The 15299-nt window shown below is 51.0% G+C and overlaps 7 protein-coding genes across 7 annotated transcripts; 4 read left to right on the top strand and 3 right to left on the bottom strand.

The window, feature by feature from the left end:
* Positions 1 to 436: 436 nt before the first annotated feature.
* On the top strand, positions 437 to 1661 carry DIM5 (Histone-lysine N-methyltransferase, H3 lysine-9 specific dim-5; the record flags this gene model as incomplete). The annotated part of the gene is made up of 3 exons (XM_066127851.1): positions 437 to 481; positions 537 to 1053; positions 1192 to 1661. 3 exons carry the CDS (start codon positions 437 to 439, stop codon positions 1659 to 1661), a joined length of 1032 nt encoding a protein of 343 aa, XP_065983964.1.
* A 626-nt stretch (positions 1662 to 2287) lies between these two features.
* TrAFT101_006697 (uncharacterized protein) lies at positions 2288 to 3355 on the top strand (the record flags this gene model as incomplete). The annotated part of the gene is made up of 1 exon (XM_066127850.1): positions 2288 to 3355. The coding sequence occupies one exon, from the start codon at positions 2288 to 2290 to the stop codon at positions 3353 to 3355; it is 1068 nt and encodes a 355-aa protein (XP_065983963.1).
* A 1505-nt stretch (positions 3356 to 4860) lies between these two features.
* On the top strand, positions 4861 to 5291 carry TrAFT101_006696 (uncharacterized protein; the record flags this gene model as incomplete). Its single annotated transcript, XM_024910039.1, has 2 exons — positions 4861 to 4961; positions 5090 to 5291. The coding sequence occupies 2 exons, from the start codon at positions 4861 to 4863 to the stop codon at positions 5289 to 5291; spliced, it is 303 nt and encodes a 100-aa protein (XP_024758352.1).
* Positions 5292 to 6042: 751 nt separating this feature from the next.
* On the bottom strand, positions 6043 to 6871 carry TrAFT101_006695 (uncharacterized protein; the record flags this gene model as incomplete). The annotated part of the gene is made up of 2 exons (XM_024904176.2): positions 6043 to 6703; positions 6777 to 6871. The coding sequence occupies 2 exons, from the start codon at positions 6869 to 6871 to the stop codon at positions 6043 to 6045; spliced, it is 756 nt and encodes a 251-aa protein (XP_024758351.1).
* A 513-nt stretch (positions 6872 to 7384) lies between these two features.
* Positions 7385 to 8421, bottom strand: TrAFT101_006694 (uncharacterized protein; the record flags this gene model as incomplete). Its single annotated transcript, XM_024903312.2, has 2 exons — positions 7385 to 8198; positions 8315 to 8421. The coding sequence occupies 2 exons, from the start codon at positions 8419 to 8421 to the stop codon at positions 7385 to 7387; spliced, it is 921 nt and encodes a 306-aa protein (XP_024758350.2).
* Positions 8422 to 9490: 1069 nt separating this feature from the next.
* TrAFT101_006693 (uncharacterized protein) lies at positions 9491 to 12398 on the top strand. Its single transcript, XM_024906887.2, has 5 exons — positions 9491 to 9852; positions 10657 to 10847; positions 10932 to 11042; positions 11109 to 11882; positions 11957 to 12398. Exons 2-5 carry the CDS (start codon positions 10740 to 10742, stop codon positions 12044 to 12046), a joined length of 1083 nt encoding a protein of 360 aa, XP_024758349.1. The 5' UTR covers positions 9491 to 9852; positions 10657 to 10739; the 3' UTR covers positions 12047 to 12398.
* On the bottom strand, positions 12295 to 14392 carry TrAFT101_006692 (uncharacterized protein). The gene is made up of 2 exons (XM_024906886.2): positions 13883 to 14392; positions 12295 to 13800 (listed from the first exon to the last, which is right to left on the bottom strand). Exons 1-2 carry the CDS (start codon positions 13928 to 13930, stop codon positions 12616 to 12618), a joined length of 1233 nt encoding a protein of 410 aa, XP_024758348.2. The 5' UTR covers positions 13931 to 14392; the 3' UTR covers positions 12295 to 12615.
* Between the last annotated feature and the right edge of the window lie 907 nt (positions 14393 to 15299).

The following is a 15299-nucleotide window of genomic DNA, read 5'->3' as shown; positions in this document are numbered from 1 at the left end:
CATCTTTCCGCCTCACCGAATGGCTTGCATGCCTCACCGTGGCGCTCACCGAGGCTCTAGGGTAGGCGCCGGCTCAGCCTGTCGAAAACAAAACACGGGCATGCAGTAGTCAGCATCCCTCAGTCCGCTACCCCAGACACGAAGCTCATCCAAATTCATCACCATCACTCGTTGTTGTTGGTTTTTTATGATGCGTATTTATCCGGGGCTTTAAAATTTTCTTCATTCATGAAAACTTAAGCTTGCCTTTGTTCTCCCCCCATTTGCACGTAATTCATCACCGCCACCGCGTTACATGTCGTTCACCAACAAGAGCCAAAGGTCATGGTCGATGACTGGATGCTACATTCCGTGAGCAGAAAGAAAACCGCAGAGAGCACATTTATCAAGTAAAAGGCAAAACATCTAGAAGATAAATACTACCTAGACACAAACCATGGAGGAAGTCACAAAGCAGCATTTCTTCTTCCATGACAAGCCGGTCAGTATTTGATCCACGCCCTGGTGAAAAATCTCAACTCATCCCCATCTTCCAGGAACACGCAGGTGAGAGAGAATCTTGCCACTTTTGCCAGCTCCGTGCCTTTCCCACGCACAAGGACATTCCCGTCTCCATCGTCAACAGCCTGGACGGGGCCGTCATCCCGCCCAACTTCCGCTTCATAGACCGCATGGTGCTAGGCGATGGCGTCGAAGCAGCTGAGGATAGTTTCCGCAGCGGATGCTCGTGCGAGCGGGATGGCGATTGTCAGTTCATGGGCTGCCACTGTCTCGCCGATCTGGAAGACATGGAGAACAGCAGCGCCGATGAGGACGGGTACCAGGACGATAACTACGGGGCAAACGGGCACAGCAAGGGGAAGCGAAAGGCGTATGCCTACCACTCGCATGGCGCCAAGAAGGGACTGCTGAGGTCTAAGATGCTGAATTCCAAGGAGCCGTTGTATGAGTGCCATGCAGGCTGCTCATGTTCCAAGGACTGTCCCAACCGAGTGGTTGAACGCGGCCGGACGATTCCACTGCAAATCTTTCGCACCCCGGATAGGGGATGGGGTAAGTCCAGTCCATCTATGTGCTATGCATACTCTAGAGGGAGAGGGAGAACAAAAAGGAGGAGGAGGAGGAGGAGAAGGAGGAGGAGAAGAAGTAGAAGAAGAAGAGAAACACCTTGCTAACCATCCTCATCATCAGGAGTCCATGCCCAAGTCGCCATAAAAAAGGGCCAGTTCGTCGACCGCTACCTCGGCGAAATCATCACGTCGGCCGAAGCCGACCGTCGCCGCGCCGCCTCCGCCATCTCCCAGCGCAAGGACGTCTACCTCTTTGCCCTCGACAAATTCACCAACCCGGAGTCGCTGGACCCGCGCCTCAAGGGCCCGCCGCTAGAGGTGGACGGCGAGTTCCTCTCCGGGCCGACGCGCTTCATCAACCACTCGTGCGAGCCCAACCTGCGCATCTTTGCGCGCGTGGGCGACCATGCGGACAAGCACATTCACGACCTTGCGCTGTTTGCCATCCGGGAGATTGCTGCTGGGGAGGAGCTGACGTTTGATTATGTGGACGGTGTGACGGAGGATGGGGCCGAGATGGAGAGGGGGAATGGAGCGCACATGGCTAAGTGTTTGTGTGGGAGCCGCAAATGTAGAGGTTTCTTGTGGTAGAGCATTATTATTATTATTCTTTTTTCCTTATTCTTTTCTTCTCTTCTCTTTTTTATTGAAATTGCCAAGTGCAGGAATTTTAGCCGTTATTACTGTTTGTTTGCGCTCGCTGATGGACGTGTGAGCATTGAATTCCAACTTGGCTACACAACGTCTCCTTTCATCCGTTGACCAAGGGGAGTTCGCCGTTCTTAGGATTAATCCATCCGTAAGAGAAAGAGTGAATTTTACTTTGAGATATGCATCAAAGTGCATAGGTGTCATTGTGGAAAAAAAATAGAGTTCAACGGAGGCTGTTGGGTTTAGTTCACCGCCATCAACCGCAGCCCTGTTCCATTCCCCAACATCAACTTCTTCTTGTATCTATTATACCACCTCTTATGTATTTTATTCATGTTGGACAGATAGGTAGCTTTCTTCGCACATCTAGCCACATCACCGGACGACCCGTGGGTGTTTTACTGTTGTCGAACACAGGCGTTTGTACAGCTGATGCCGGATGCGGCCTGCCATGTCTACGCCCCCCATCGAGCTGTGGCTTTTTTTCTACAATTGTATAAAGTGAACTTACCCTCACAGTGAAAAGGCTGCTACGTCCTCTCTCGCTTGTTAGATCATCTTCTACCATGGATTCGTCACCGCAAAGCAGTTCTCACTTCTCCAGCTCCCCTCCTAGTCCCGTGGCTCTTACACTCCGGCGCCATCGACGAGATGAGGAGCGGCGTCTACAAGAGCAGTTTTCCCTGGGTAGACCTTTGCCGAGCGAGAGGCTATGCGGCAATGGGGATTGCTCGCTGCGCTGCTGCTGTATATACAAGACCAGTGGCATCTATCTCCCCTTGTATATTCTTGACGATAGGGATGAGAGTGAAGACGGCGTCCTCGTTAAAGATATCTTGACCGAGTTTGCCTATCTCGTGACGACTGAGGTGTGGCCATCTATCGAGAAGCAGAGCGATGTGTTGCTCAAGGCGAGATCGATAGAAGCCTTTGCGACTTCGCCGCCAGTCAGGACAGCATATCTCAGCTTTCGAACGGCATGTCAGAAGAACGATTTCGACTTCACAGTGGAGTCGCGTCTCCGGGAAGCCCTCTCCAGCACCCTGCCTCGATTCCGCGATCTCGTCACCGCCTTGGATGCAGCAGAGCAGGACAGTCAGCGCACCGAGATGCTGATTCATCGTCACTTGCAGCCCCCTCAGCAGCCTGAGCAAACGCCCTCAGGGAAACGTCTGCAATGGACGCAGGAGAGCTGCATCATGCGATTCCTGCTCACGATTGAGCTCTGGCGTCGCCATGGCGAGCGGCGCATGCGGCAGCGCAACTGGGCGTGGGAAGAGCCGTGGATGGTGGCAGAGCTGCTTTCGGCGGTGCTGCTGCACTACTGGCTCATGGATCGAGAAAAGTGCTTTACGAGGGAGCCGACGAGGAGCAGCGAGCAGTGTGACGAGGCGTGGCAGGACTGGCTGGACAAGTATCCGCTGCTGGAAGACTCGAGACGCGACGAGAGGAGGAGAGTGAAGAGCCCGGATCTGGTGCCGAAGCCGCTGGGGATCATCAAGGGATTAGATCTGGACAAGGACATTGGATATGTTGGCGGCGTGGGGACAGCGGCGAGGGGCCCGTTGTGGAGAGACTCAAGGCAGAGACATTACGATGGAGAAGACGATGGTGACGGTTTGCCACAGCATTGAATGCCGAATAGTAGTAGTAGTAGTATTTCCTCCTTCCTGTTCCTGGACAGTACAGATACATACTTGTAATAGTAGTGTGTAAGGCCCGAATCTGGGTAGCTTGGATCTTGCAGGGGAAATCTACGTGACAGCGGGTCTGTGAGTTTAGATTCTTGTTCCTTTCTTCTTCTTCTCGTCCTCCCTGGCATTCTAGCTGCGTTCGGCTATCAGGGGGGGACTTTTGGGCTGCCGAAGCCTGGTTGTTTGCGGCTAACATGCCGGAGAAGAGGCCATTATTACGGCATGGAATGTCGGGAAGCGGACAAATCCGGAGAGGCGGTAATTGACGGCATTCAGAAGGGCCAGTTTTAGTTTCGTGGGTACGATTCAGCAGCAAACAAGACGAAGCAGAAATCAATCAAGCATTGGAAAAAAAAAAAAAAAACTTCATTGTCAGTGTGAGCATCTTTGTTCGGATACTGAATCTCCGGCGTGCATCAGCGTCAGGCGACGACAGCGTGATTGCTGCTGCAACTGCCAGGGGGAAATCAGCCGATGCTGGCGGGAGGGAATGGCAGCTCGTTGGATGAAGCCACAATCTGGGCGTGTGTATCTTGCTGCAGCGGAAATATATAAAAAAAAAAACGCAAGTGCCGAGATTTAGACAGGGTATTTCTTTATTAGTGGTGCATGTTTTGAATAAATAAATAAAATGGTGCAACACACAGGTGAAATGTTTGACAACGCATGCATGATGCACATGCAAGTTGTAAGTACATATTATGCAGCAGCTCAGAAACACCAGCAAGACAACATCATTCCATATACTCTTACTCCAATTACTCTTCTCACACACGCAGCGTCTTATATATGAAATGAAATGAAACATCCTTCTCACGTGCTCCTCTTCACTGCCACTTACGCTCTCACTCTCGCACCCGGTCAGCCGAGCCATGGCATCCCAGACGCTCATAACCTCGGATCACACACACCACCCAAACAGTTGTTACCCACAAACCGAACTCCCCCTCCACACCGCAAACGCAAATCATGGCCCCCTCCCCGCGTTCTCCCGTCGAATCGGACGCCGCGGCTACTGCACCGGCAAGGCCACACTAGGCTGCAAATGGCTCGTGGTTCGACTTCACGTTCTATTGTGGCCGCACCATGGCGAGAGAAGCAGCGTGGTAATGGCCCTTTATTAGAGGCAAGAGATTGGCGCTGCTACTGTACTGGGGGGGGGGGGCGCAGTCTGAGCCACCCCTTCTTGACCCTTTTTATAATAGCCTCGAGGGGGAACGGTGGCGTTTGTTTTCTTCGGTTTCGAATTATTACTTCATACATTACTGCCTAGCTACACTATACAAACGAAGCTTCTTCCTCCAGCTCTTCTTCTGGACGGCTCATAGCAGCACAGCACAGCACAGCACAGCACATCAGACACAGAGCTCTGCAGGCATTTGAAAAACGAACAACAGATTCGTCTTCAATCTGTACATCTACATCTATACTTTCACCCCACAAACATGAGCAAAATGGCCAGGAGCTTCTCAACTGCTGCCAGAGTGCACCCGTCCATCTTGCCACATCTCCGACCACCACCGCGCCGAGCTCCGATACGCCGATGGTAAGCAGCCATAAGCTCCCCAAACAACAAAATGAAATAAAAGAAAAAAAAAAATTATATATACGGAAAAAAAAAAAAATAATAATAAATAAAAGAAGAATAAATAAACTAATAGTATACATTTTCAGGTTAAAAACCGCTGCAGTCATCTCCGTCGTCGGCTACGCCTCCAAAACCTACCTCGACATCACACGCGACCAGCGCCGCACCAACGCCATCGCCAACGAGCAGGCCTCTGCTGACAGGCAGCGGATGATGGAGAACCTCTACGGCGGGCGCGAGACCCTGGAGGATCTGGAGAGGGGCGTTGCCGAGTATGAGAGGAGGTAAAAAAAAAAAAAAAAAAAAAAAAAAAAAAAAAAAAAAACGCCGCTCGTGATTTATTTTCAGAGTAACAACAACGACAAAAAAAGGAGAAATGCGCCCGAGGCATATTTAGAGCTGGGGTGTGGCGAAAATGGCATTTTCATGGGAAAACAAAGCGAGCATCTGTCATATGGTTTTTTTATTCTTGGGGGTTATCACTATACACATCCTGGCATTCTATCTCCCATCTATTATTTGAATGGGAGTTGGAAGATGGCGTTTTTTTGGGGAGTCTGATTTTTTGACCAAGCTTGGGAGAGTAACAGTAGTAGTGGAAATTGACAGCATATATAAGCCGCACGAGGCGGCAATTCTTATGCCAACATTCAAATATATTCATCTCATCACTCCGCTGCTTCGCCTCTCAAAAATTTTCATGTTTTTATTTCCGTCTCGCAGCTGTTTTGTACATCCCTCCGCATCTAGCCGTACCAGTTCCAGTGTTACTTCAGGTCCAGAAAATCGCCTCTCGTCTAGGTACTACCATGCTCAACTCGGATATCGGTGCATCTCATCACCCAGTCGCCCTCAGCTTCATGCCGCAGCTATCGCCTATAATCATCACGAAAAATGAAAAATGGAAGTAAAGACGGGGGCAAAAAAAACAAGCTCGAGCAAATGCCTGTCAGCTCGCAGCTACTTTTGCCTATCCCCAAGATGGATACGCATGTTCCCGCTTGTGATCCCATTGCTTCATCTCCTCTCGAGCTCTTCTTCATGGACCTCCCAATTCCTTGCGCTTCACCTTTGTCTTCGTCGTCATTGCATCCGCTAGCTTCCTCGCAAAGCCCTTGGATACTTGCGCTACAAACCTGGGACGGTCAATAACTTCCTCCATGCAGCTGTCCCAGGCATCGTAGGAAATGCCCTCTGCGAAATACTCAATAATCTTCTCTGCCAGCACCTTCTGCACTGGATGCGCTTGCTCCAGCGCCTCGTATCCATCTGCAAAGTCTCGCATCAGTGTCTTCTGCTGGTCTCTGTCGGCATATGAGCGAAACAAGGCTCGATGCCCATCTCCAATGCTCGTCAAGATGCATTTATGGAGGAATTCGCTCATCTGCATGCTGATGAAACGGTCGCACAACTTGAACACCTCGATATAATCGCGCAGAGGCGTGCGTTGAGCCCTGGCCTCAGGGTTCTTGGACGCTGCGGGTGGCGTGTGCGGCATGATGGACGAATAGCTATATGCTATACCAAGATAGAATGCCATGTACCGGGGATCAATGTCATCGAATTTCACCACGCCATCCGATTCCATAAAAGGCTTGTTCAAGCACGTTTCGAAATACTCCGAGTGCTGTCTGAGGACGCTCGTATGGACCTTGAAACATTCGTTTTTGCAGATGATCTCAACCGATGGCTCATCAGATCTATTCGTACGCAAGGGCCAGCAGTATCATTAGTATTGCGCCAAAATAGCCAAAGGAATAGATAGATACGTACGCGAGCAGCCAAGCTGTGCGGTAATCCGCGAGGAGCACCGACGATGGTTGAGCATCTGACTGCGCGTTTCTTGCCCGCTTCTTCGCCGGTGCCATGACAAGAGGCAGCACGAGGTGATAAGCTGGAGGCAATGTAGAATGTGGTAGGCTAAATGATGTTTGCTAAAATGTACAGAGGTAGAATGAGTGAATGTGATGTTGATGTTGGTGGGAAGAGGCACGTTGCCGCGCATTTAGCTTTGGTGGAAGTGCGTGCTTGAGTAACTTCTTATCTGTTTCAACGTATTTAATCCGGGGTCCAAGTGTTTTGATTCCGATGCTGCAGCTGTTACTGGCCCCATTATGAAAGCCAAGTGAATGGTCGAGCAATGGGTGCTCAAAGGCGAAAGATGAGTGAATTGCTCGTTGCTGGAGACTCAGATGCAGCCACTGCGTGAACAGCTGGCAGCAGCAAATACAAAGTGCCAAAGATACACTGCAACATATACTTACTAATAGTAGTATACAGTCTCTTAACACATGGTTCTATAGTCTTTAATTAGCAAAAGAAACTTCCATAACGCCGCGCCTATCCCATTTTCCACATCTTTCTCAAGCTCTCCTCTGCTATCATCGAGCCTTGATCTTGCGAATCACCACTTTGCTGCCCTCCAAGTCCCAGCCGACTCCATCACCCTGCTTTAGGTCGGCCCATTTTGAGCCCGTCGCCTGCTCTAGAAAGTCCAATTCGACTGATAGATATGTTCTTCCAAAACACTTGAGCGTGTGCATCCTTAGATCGCCTTCTGCCCATTCCATGATTCTTGCCCGATGGCCGTCCACGCTTCTCTTCACCTTCTGGAATAGGACATAGTTGTCGTGCGCCAATGCTGTCAACGCTGCATTTACCTTGGTGTCTTTTAAGCTATATCTCTGTCGCAGAGCGAAGGCTTCTGCTAGAGCCCCGCGCCGACAAGCGGCATCAAGCACGAGATAAGCCACCACCTCTTGCAGCTCGACCGATGTGAGCGGATGGTGCGGGTGGATTGAGCGCAGCAGGTGAAGAATGGCCGGGTGGTAGGATTCGGAATGTTTGACGAGAATGGAGAGTCGGATGCAAAAAAGATAGGCCTGAACGGCGAAGTCATCTACCCGCTTCGTGGCAACGATGCCCTCACGGAGTTTCCTCAGAGCGGCCACCACATCAGATAGAGCTTTGGTGCTGGCAGGGCTGTGGAGCGTTTCATCATTAATTGAGGGCAAAACTCTTCGAGAAGTCACCGGAGCTGTAGACGAATTTGAAGATGAAGATTTCGAGGACGAAGGCTCCAAAGCTGAGAATCTTCGAAGCAGCTCGTCTCGTTGTCCAGCGTCAGAGCAGAATGTCATATACCGATCCACTATCTTGGTATAGTAGCTCTCCTGCGTTTTCAGGTCTAGTAACCTAATTTGAGGTCGTCAATAGATACACTCTTGACTTTTCTTTCTTTTTGGTTTCTTCTACAGTTTTGCATATGATGGATATGAAACAATTGACTCGGGTCGGACATGTCATCTCACCTAGTATCACCTTTCGACGGAAGGCCAATGCTCTCGAGGGGATCCTGCTCAACAGGCTTGAGCCGACCCCACGGGCCTGATGGATTTCTGCCACCTTTGTTCGGCATCACGCCATATTCTTGGCCATGAGCTTTTTGTAGAGGCCGATCCAACAGAAAGGGCAAACTTATGGTGAGGAATCAACAAAAGTAAACAAAGGTCGGGTTGAAGTTGGAAGTTCCCCGCGGTTCTACGGCAGTGGGGCCTTTATCTTATCAGCAACACTACAGAAGCAAGACCTTTGGAATTCGACTGCCCCAGTATCTTCATGACACAATATCACACGAAAACAGAATTTCAAATGCAAAAAAAGTACTTGCCTAGATAGGTATTAATAATACTATGCATTGTAAAATTGCTTCATTACCATTGCCAAACAATGCTGAATCACGCAGGATCTACCATGGCAATTAGACGTGTTGTATATGTTCCTTATAAGCGACAAAAGGGCCAACAGGCACGATGGCTGAAAGACTGGTAGGTACTTCACATGCCACCTGCTACTTAGTAAAACCTAGGCAGTCTAGGTAGTAGGCAGATGGAAACGAATTAGTTACCCCAGACACCAAGTATATAAGCTAAAAAGTGGTGGATCATCGTTCTATTGACTACCGAGTACCTGAGCAGCCATGGGCGCTCCGGGAATCGTCGGCAATGCATCGCTCCCAGGGGCGGTCGTCGGCTGTCCACTCTTGCATCGAGCAACACCGTCAATGTCTAAAAGGGGATGAGAACTGCTCTTCTCTAGCAAATTTGGCCTGAACAAGCGGTGTACCAATAGCATTGGCATTATTAACTTGATCCTTGCCGTCGTTTTGTTGTTTATTGTTTAGACCTCCCGAACGGTTTCTCACTCCGCGCCGGGTCAAAAGTACCTGCATTGGAAGAAATCGGGACCGCCAGGCCCCATCTCCAATATTCGTTACCAAATACCCACAGCGTTTGGATCCCGATGGATTAGCTGGGGGAACCAGGCCAAGGGGACTTTGCGTGTATGATGCGGCATTGGGCTCAGGAGAGCATGCGTGAGTGAGAAAAGTTGCAAGCAATCTGCAGTGCTCTGTCTCACCCAATGCAAGCAAGAGACGGGGTATATACAGGACTAGCAACCATCAACGTAGCCAATCACTCGCTGCTATTAATAAATGCTGTGCTGGGCCGTCAAGATGTACTGTAATGCTGTAGCATTGATAGCATAAGAATAAGCCAAGCTTCCTTCGTTCCCGCATGTTTCCGCTGCTTCGGCTACGGCAGGAGAAGCTCCCGGCAAAGAGGAGCAGCGCTGAGGTCACACGATTTGCCTTGGTGGGAGCTCTGGCCCCGCTCGCTGGTGCTTAGTTTCGACATACTTCAGATCTACCATCGCCAGCTTTCCTCTCTCCTCTCTCTTCTCCTTTCTTCTCCTCTCATCGTCAACCCTTCGCCTTGGCCCATCTCCCGCGCCTAATCTTCGGCTACTCACCAATTGCTTATCCTGCCCTGCAGCTGGCCTCTTCCCTGTAAGTCTCTTCCCACTTATTTCGCCTGCCCTGACGTCTTTTGAGCCCCTCACCCATCCCACGTTGCCCCTCCATGCCCCACCATGACCTTTGCGTTCCCAGCAGGCAAGCAGCAGCAAAATCGGTAGAGCATCCGAGGCGCCACAGGATGTCGATTGATGAGAACAGGCTGGGCGGCTGAATTGATGCAAAAATAAGACCAAGAATGAATGATGAATGGATGAATGAATGAGAGAAGCAAAGCAAAGCAGGGGAGAGAGACCAGATGGGCAGAGCAGCTCGGGCGCGAGAGCCACGCCATGAGTGAGAGAATATGGAACGACCGCGATTGGATCTGGCCTGAGCTGCACTCAACCAGCCATTTCCATTTCCTTCGGTGCTTTGCCTCAACCAATTGCCATCTCCACCTTTTCGCAGACGCCGTACGCGCTGGTCGACCCTCCCGCCGCCATCGACGGGCCAGTCAGATCCGGCATCTGCAGCAAATCTCGCCAGCCTGTTCCATCCGTCAACGGAGCTGCCCCTCCCGGATCCTCCTTGGCCCTCCTGCTATCTCCCCTAAAAGCCTCCAAATGCCTGCTAGCTGCGCTATCGATAACTCAACTCGCCGCTCATCTCGCCGAATTACGTTGAGCATTGAGACTGAAAAAACCCCGCGCTGTTACGAGTTGCCATTACGACCCAGCAATTACTATTTTTTTCTCTCTTCTTCTTTTATCTCGCTTCCTCTTCGTCATAGGCAAAAATCTTTTATTAGCACGCTCCCTTGCTAACAAACTCTTCTCGCAATTTCATCTTTTGCAGCAATCAAACCTTCTCTCCTACGAATTCGCTTTCGAGCTTCATTCCGACCTATATCTACCTATTCACCTCCAAAACTCGCAAAAATGGGTGCTACCGATGTCCTGAGCCGCAAGACTGGTGTCATCGTCGGCGATGACGTCCTGGCCCTGTTCAAGTACGCCCGCGAGCACAACTTCGCCATTCCCGCCATTGTACGTCTCGCGCATGAAAACCGCTTCTCCCATTCTCTTTGCGCCCGAGTGGAAGCTCTGTAGCTAACTGTTTGCCACTCAAAGAACGTCACCTCTTCTTCAACCGTCGTTGCTTCTCTTGAGGCCGCTCGCGATGCCAAGTCCCCCATCGTCCTGCAGATGTCCCAGGGTGGTGCCGCTTACTTCGCCGGAAAGGTAAATTCTCGTTCAAGCTCAAGATGTGCCCATCTTCTCTATCAAAGGTGCTGACTTGGAAATCAGGGCGTGGACAACACGGACCAGGCTGCTTCCATCGCCGGTGCCATCGCCGGTGCCAATTACATCCGATCCATCGCTCCCGCTTACGGCATCCCCGTCGTCCTTCACACCGACCACTGCGCCAAGAAGCTCCTCCCCTGGCTCGATGGCATGCTCACCGCAGATGAGGCTTACTTCAAGGCCACCGGCGAGCCCCTCTTCTCCTCTCACATGATTGATCTGTCCGAGGAGCCCGTTGAGTGGAACATTGAGACCACCGCCAAGTACCTGAAGCGCGCTGCCCCCATGAAGCAGTGGCTCGAGATGGAGATTGGTATCACCGGTGGTGAGGAGGATGGTGTCAACAACGAGGATGTCGACAACAACTCCCTCTACACCCAGCCCGAGGACATCCTCAACATCTACAACACCCTTTCTCCCATCTCCCCCTACTTCTCCATCGCTGCTGGTTTTGGCAACGTCCACGGTGTCTACAAGCCCGGCAACGTCAAGCTGCACCCTGAGCTGCTCGGCAAGCACCAGGCCCACGTCAAGGCCGCCATCAAGTCCACTGAGGACAAGCCCGTCTACTTCGTCTTCCACGGTGGCTCTGGCTCCTCCAAGCAGGAGTACCTCGATGCCATCAGCCACGGTGTCGTCAAGGTCAACATGGACACTGACATGCAGTTCGCTTACCTCAGCGGTATCCGTGACTACATGCTGAACAAGAAGGACTACCTCCTGACCGCCGTTGGCAACCCCGACGGCGATGACAAGCCCAACAAGAAGTACTTCGACGTAAGTTTTTTTTTTTTTTTTCCCATCTTGAAAGTCTTCGTCCTTTATCAAGACAGTAACTGACTATATAATAGCCCCGTGTCTGGGTCCGTGAGGGTGAGAAGACCATGTCTAAGCGTGTTGCTGAGGCTCTCAAGGACTTCAACACTGCCAACCAGCTCTAAATGCTGTTTGTTCTCTGCGCTTTGAGTAAAGAAAAAAAAAAGGATATCAATTTGAAAATATATTTTGGGATAGTGAACTCATGCGAGGACTCAGACGTTTGATTGAAGTGTCCTATAACCCCTGAATACTCTGCATACCTATTGGTTTATTCATGAGGGCCCTCCGCGAACTGTGTTTGTTACAATTAGTTGACACAAAAAAAAGGACAATTAAATATAATGAAATAAAAAAAAAGTAACAGAACAAATTCGCGTTCTAAGAAGAAAAAAGCGATTCTCATCTCTACATTAAAAATATTTACCCTCTGCCAACTATAGTTTCTTGATAGCCAATAACCCATCATTCTTCTCGCATAAGCCCAACTTCCAGATTTATTTCCTGAGAGAAACCCCTTCCAATGCTGTGCATGTAGCACCCCATGATTTCCATGTATTTGCCAAAGACATCGCCATTGCTTTTTTTTTTTCCTTTTTAAAAAAAAATCTTTCCCTTCGTTTATAATCCCCCATTTTGTGAAATATTTAACTCGCGCCTTCTATTCGTTTTTCATCTTTTCAAAAGCTAAGATTTATTGACCCAAGAGCTCCTTTTCGATCTCAGCGACTTGTTCGTCATTGAGCTGTTCAGCATCGGCCTTGGCAGCCTTCTCGGCATCAAATCTCCACAGGCCACCTGTCTTGTCCTTGTCGCCATCCAAGGGTACGCCCGCAGCCTTGCCCAGCAATGTGAGCGTCTCGTCCTCGGTGGCAGCCTTGAAGTACCTCCGCTCCCAGGTATGGTTCCCTGCGTTCTCCTTGGCGCGCATGAGGCGCTGGGCCTGCTCGATCTTGGTCTTCTCGATGGAGACGGTGTCCATGTCGCTCTTTTGGATGGCCTCGGCGACTTTGCTCCAGGCGCGGCGGGATTCGAGGGGGTGCTGCTTCTCGAGGGGCTCGAGCTTCAGTTCAGACTGAGAAGTGCCCGCGGCATCGTAGACGGACACCAGGGTGGATTTTGAGTTCTTCTTGGCGGGGCCCTCGTAGATTTCGAATTCCTTGGTCCATTGGCCGGTGACGTTGTAAAGGACCTCCTTCTCGTTGTCGGTGGGGAAGACGGTAGCGATGACTGTGTTCTTCTTACCAGAGAGCCAGCCCTTTCCGCTGTAGTCAATCTTGGCAGAGTAGCCGCTCGAGCTGGTGATGGTGGTTGAGCCGTCTAATTCGACAAAGGGGGCGCCAAAGATGAGGCCCTCAATGTGCAGCGAAGGCAGGGTGATGAGGTAGCGCTCAAGCTCTTTGCTGTCGCCAGAGCCAACGGGGATGGTGAGCACGGCGTGGCCAATCTGCTTGACGATGATTGTGCTCTTGAAGGTGGCCTTTTGGGCGTTGTAGCCCTCGAGCTGGACGCCCGTCTTGTCGTTGCGGATGCAGTAGGCAGTCGCGGGCGGGTGGTGGCTGACCTGCTCGGAGATGAGCGTCGTCTTGCCGGCCTCGTCGTTCCAGCTGCCGAGGAAGAGCTCGCCCAGGAAGGGGTTCAGGGGCTTCTTCTCGTTGCCGAACTGCTCGCTGCGGGAGGCGTACTGGTGCTTGAGCGTGGAGAGGAACCACTTGAGCACGAGCATGGCACGCTTTGCGGGGTCGGACTCTGCTGCGGCGGCGGTGAAGATGGGCGGGTGGGTGGCCCAGTAGGAGGAGAATTCGGTGAGGGACTGCGACGAGAGGATGAAGGGGGGCGCGGTCAGGGAGGAGAGGTCGCCATTGAAGGAGGCGATTGACTGTTGCGGTTTGTTAGAAGCTGATGACGATGTTGTCGCAAAATGATTTTTTTGCTTATTTTGGTTCGAGTGTTTTTTTTACCTTGAGGAAAGCTGACCAGCTTCCGCTGTTAGCTGTTGCGTCCGCCATTGCTGCTGTCTAGAGGTGTTGCTGTTTGGCTATTCGGTTTGGTGGTGAGGATTGGCGAGAAGAGAAGCGCTGCGGCGTGAGAATCGGATCGAAACAAAACGATGAATTCGCGGGGAGAGGCTAGCTGAACCCTGGAAAGGAGTCGATGATGTAGCGCCGAAAGGATAACAAGGAAAAAATACTAAGTGTACTAGTAGGAGGAGTACTAAAGCTTATAAGGGAGAAGATTAACAGATGAAGAAGACTTTGAATCCAAAGAGGCAGCCCAAGAAAAAAGAAAGATGGCGGAATCTGGAAAGGGAGGGGACAAAGAGGAATGCGAAGCTTGTTTATTAAAGGAGTTGAGGGCAAACCCACTAAGAGCCAGGTGCAGGCCTTGTTTCGGCACAATGTAGCGAGTTAGCTAGGGGGGGTGATTAAGGTATTTCCAGATGGAGGACAGAAGCTTTATACAGCAGAGCACGAAGGGTAATCAACAGTTACTTTGGCAGCGCAGCCACCGAGTGTTTGTTATTTGCTGCAGGGCACAGAATTCCAAATCCATCTCCCTTGGCTGCCGGCTACAGCGCCCATTTGTTGGGGCCCTCGTGGCTGTACGGACGCATTCAGCAAATCCGACGCAAGGCTGGGATGCCAGCAGCAGCGCCCAGCACCGCACGTCACTCACTTTTTGGCCACGCGACAGGCCTCCATCGTCATCAGGGGAGATCGATATGTACGAGGCCCGGAGCTGATGCGTGCCGTGTGGGGTGCAGGTGCTCGGAATTCGCTGCCATTGGACGCTCTGGAGTTGGGCGGGCAGGGGTATCTTTGGGGGTCGGCAATACGAGTACGAGCGAGCTGGGGAACAGCAGAAAAGCAGGAAAAGCAGCCTGCTTGGCATGTTTTGCGTGGATGACATAAGATGGAATCTCCGATGGGAAGATTGGTGTTAGTGGTCGTGGTGCCTGGAATCCAGACTAGGTGCATACATCAGTAGGCATTATGTGTAATACGACTGGACCTTTGGTGCTGCCCGGTGAAGCGACAACTACTTGCTTGCGACTGGCTGCCAGGCACCCCTGAGACATTTTAAATGCTGACTTCTGTATAACACTACGTTTTGTCTAGGACCGACCCGTTGGATTTGCCGCCGAGGCTGGTTTGGGCAAATCAGCCTTTGCCAGGCTGTTGTGACTCCAGAAACGCCCTTGTGATAACACCACTGGGCTAGAGGTGGATGTGGACGAGGTTGCATTTTGGGCAGCGCGCCGCATTACCCTGTGACATGAAGGCCGGCTGCAAAATTTTGAGTAGTATTACAACAAAATCTTTTGCTGGTGATTTTATCATGTTGACAATTTAGCATAAATAAACGGATACAGGTCCC

The sequence above is a fragment of the Trichoderma asperellum genome, chromosome 4 (genome assembly GCF_020647865.1).
Source record: "Trichoderma asperellum chromosome 4, complete sequence".
Classification (NCBI taxonomy): domain Eukaryota; kingdom Fungi; phylum Ascomycota; class Sordariomycetes; order Hypocreales; family Hypocreaceae; genus Trichoderma; species Trichoderma asperellum.
This window is presented reverse-complemented; position numbering and strand designations above follow the sequence as displayed.

Excerpts from the sequence above, each read along its gene's own strand:
- TrAFT101_006693 (XM_024906887.2), top strand. The coding sequence starts at position 10,740 with ATGGGTGCTACCGATGTCCTGAGCCGCAAGACTGGTGTCATCGTCGGC. Across the intron at positions 11,043-11,108 it reads CCGCTTACTTCGCCGGAAAG|GGCGTGGACAACACGGACCA; the intron begins GTAAATTCTCGT and ends CTTGGAAATCAG. Across the intron at positions 11,883-11,956 it reads CCAACAAGAAGTACTTCGAC|CCCCGTGTCTGGGTCCGTGA; the intron begins GTAAGTTTTTTT and ends ACTATATAATAG.
- TrAFT101_006692 (XM_024906886.2), bottom strand. The coding sequence starts at position 13,930 with ATGGCGGACGCAACAGCTAACAGCGGAAGCTGGTCAGCTTTCCTCAAG. Across the intron at positions 13,801-13,882 it reads GCTGGTCAGCTTTCCTCAAG|TCAATCGCCTCCTTCAATGG; the intron begins GTAAAAAAAACA and ends AAACCGCAACAG.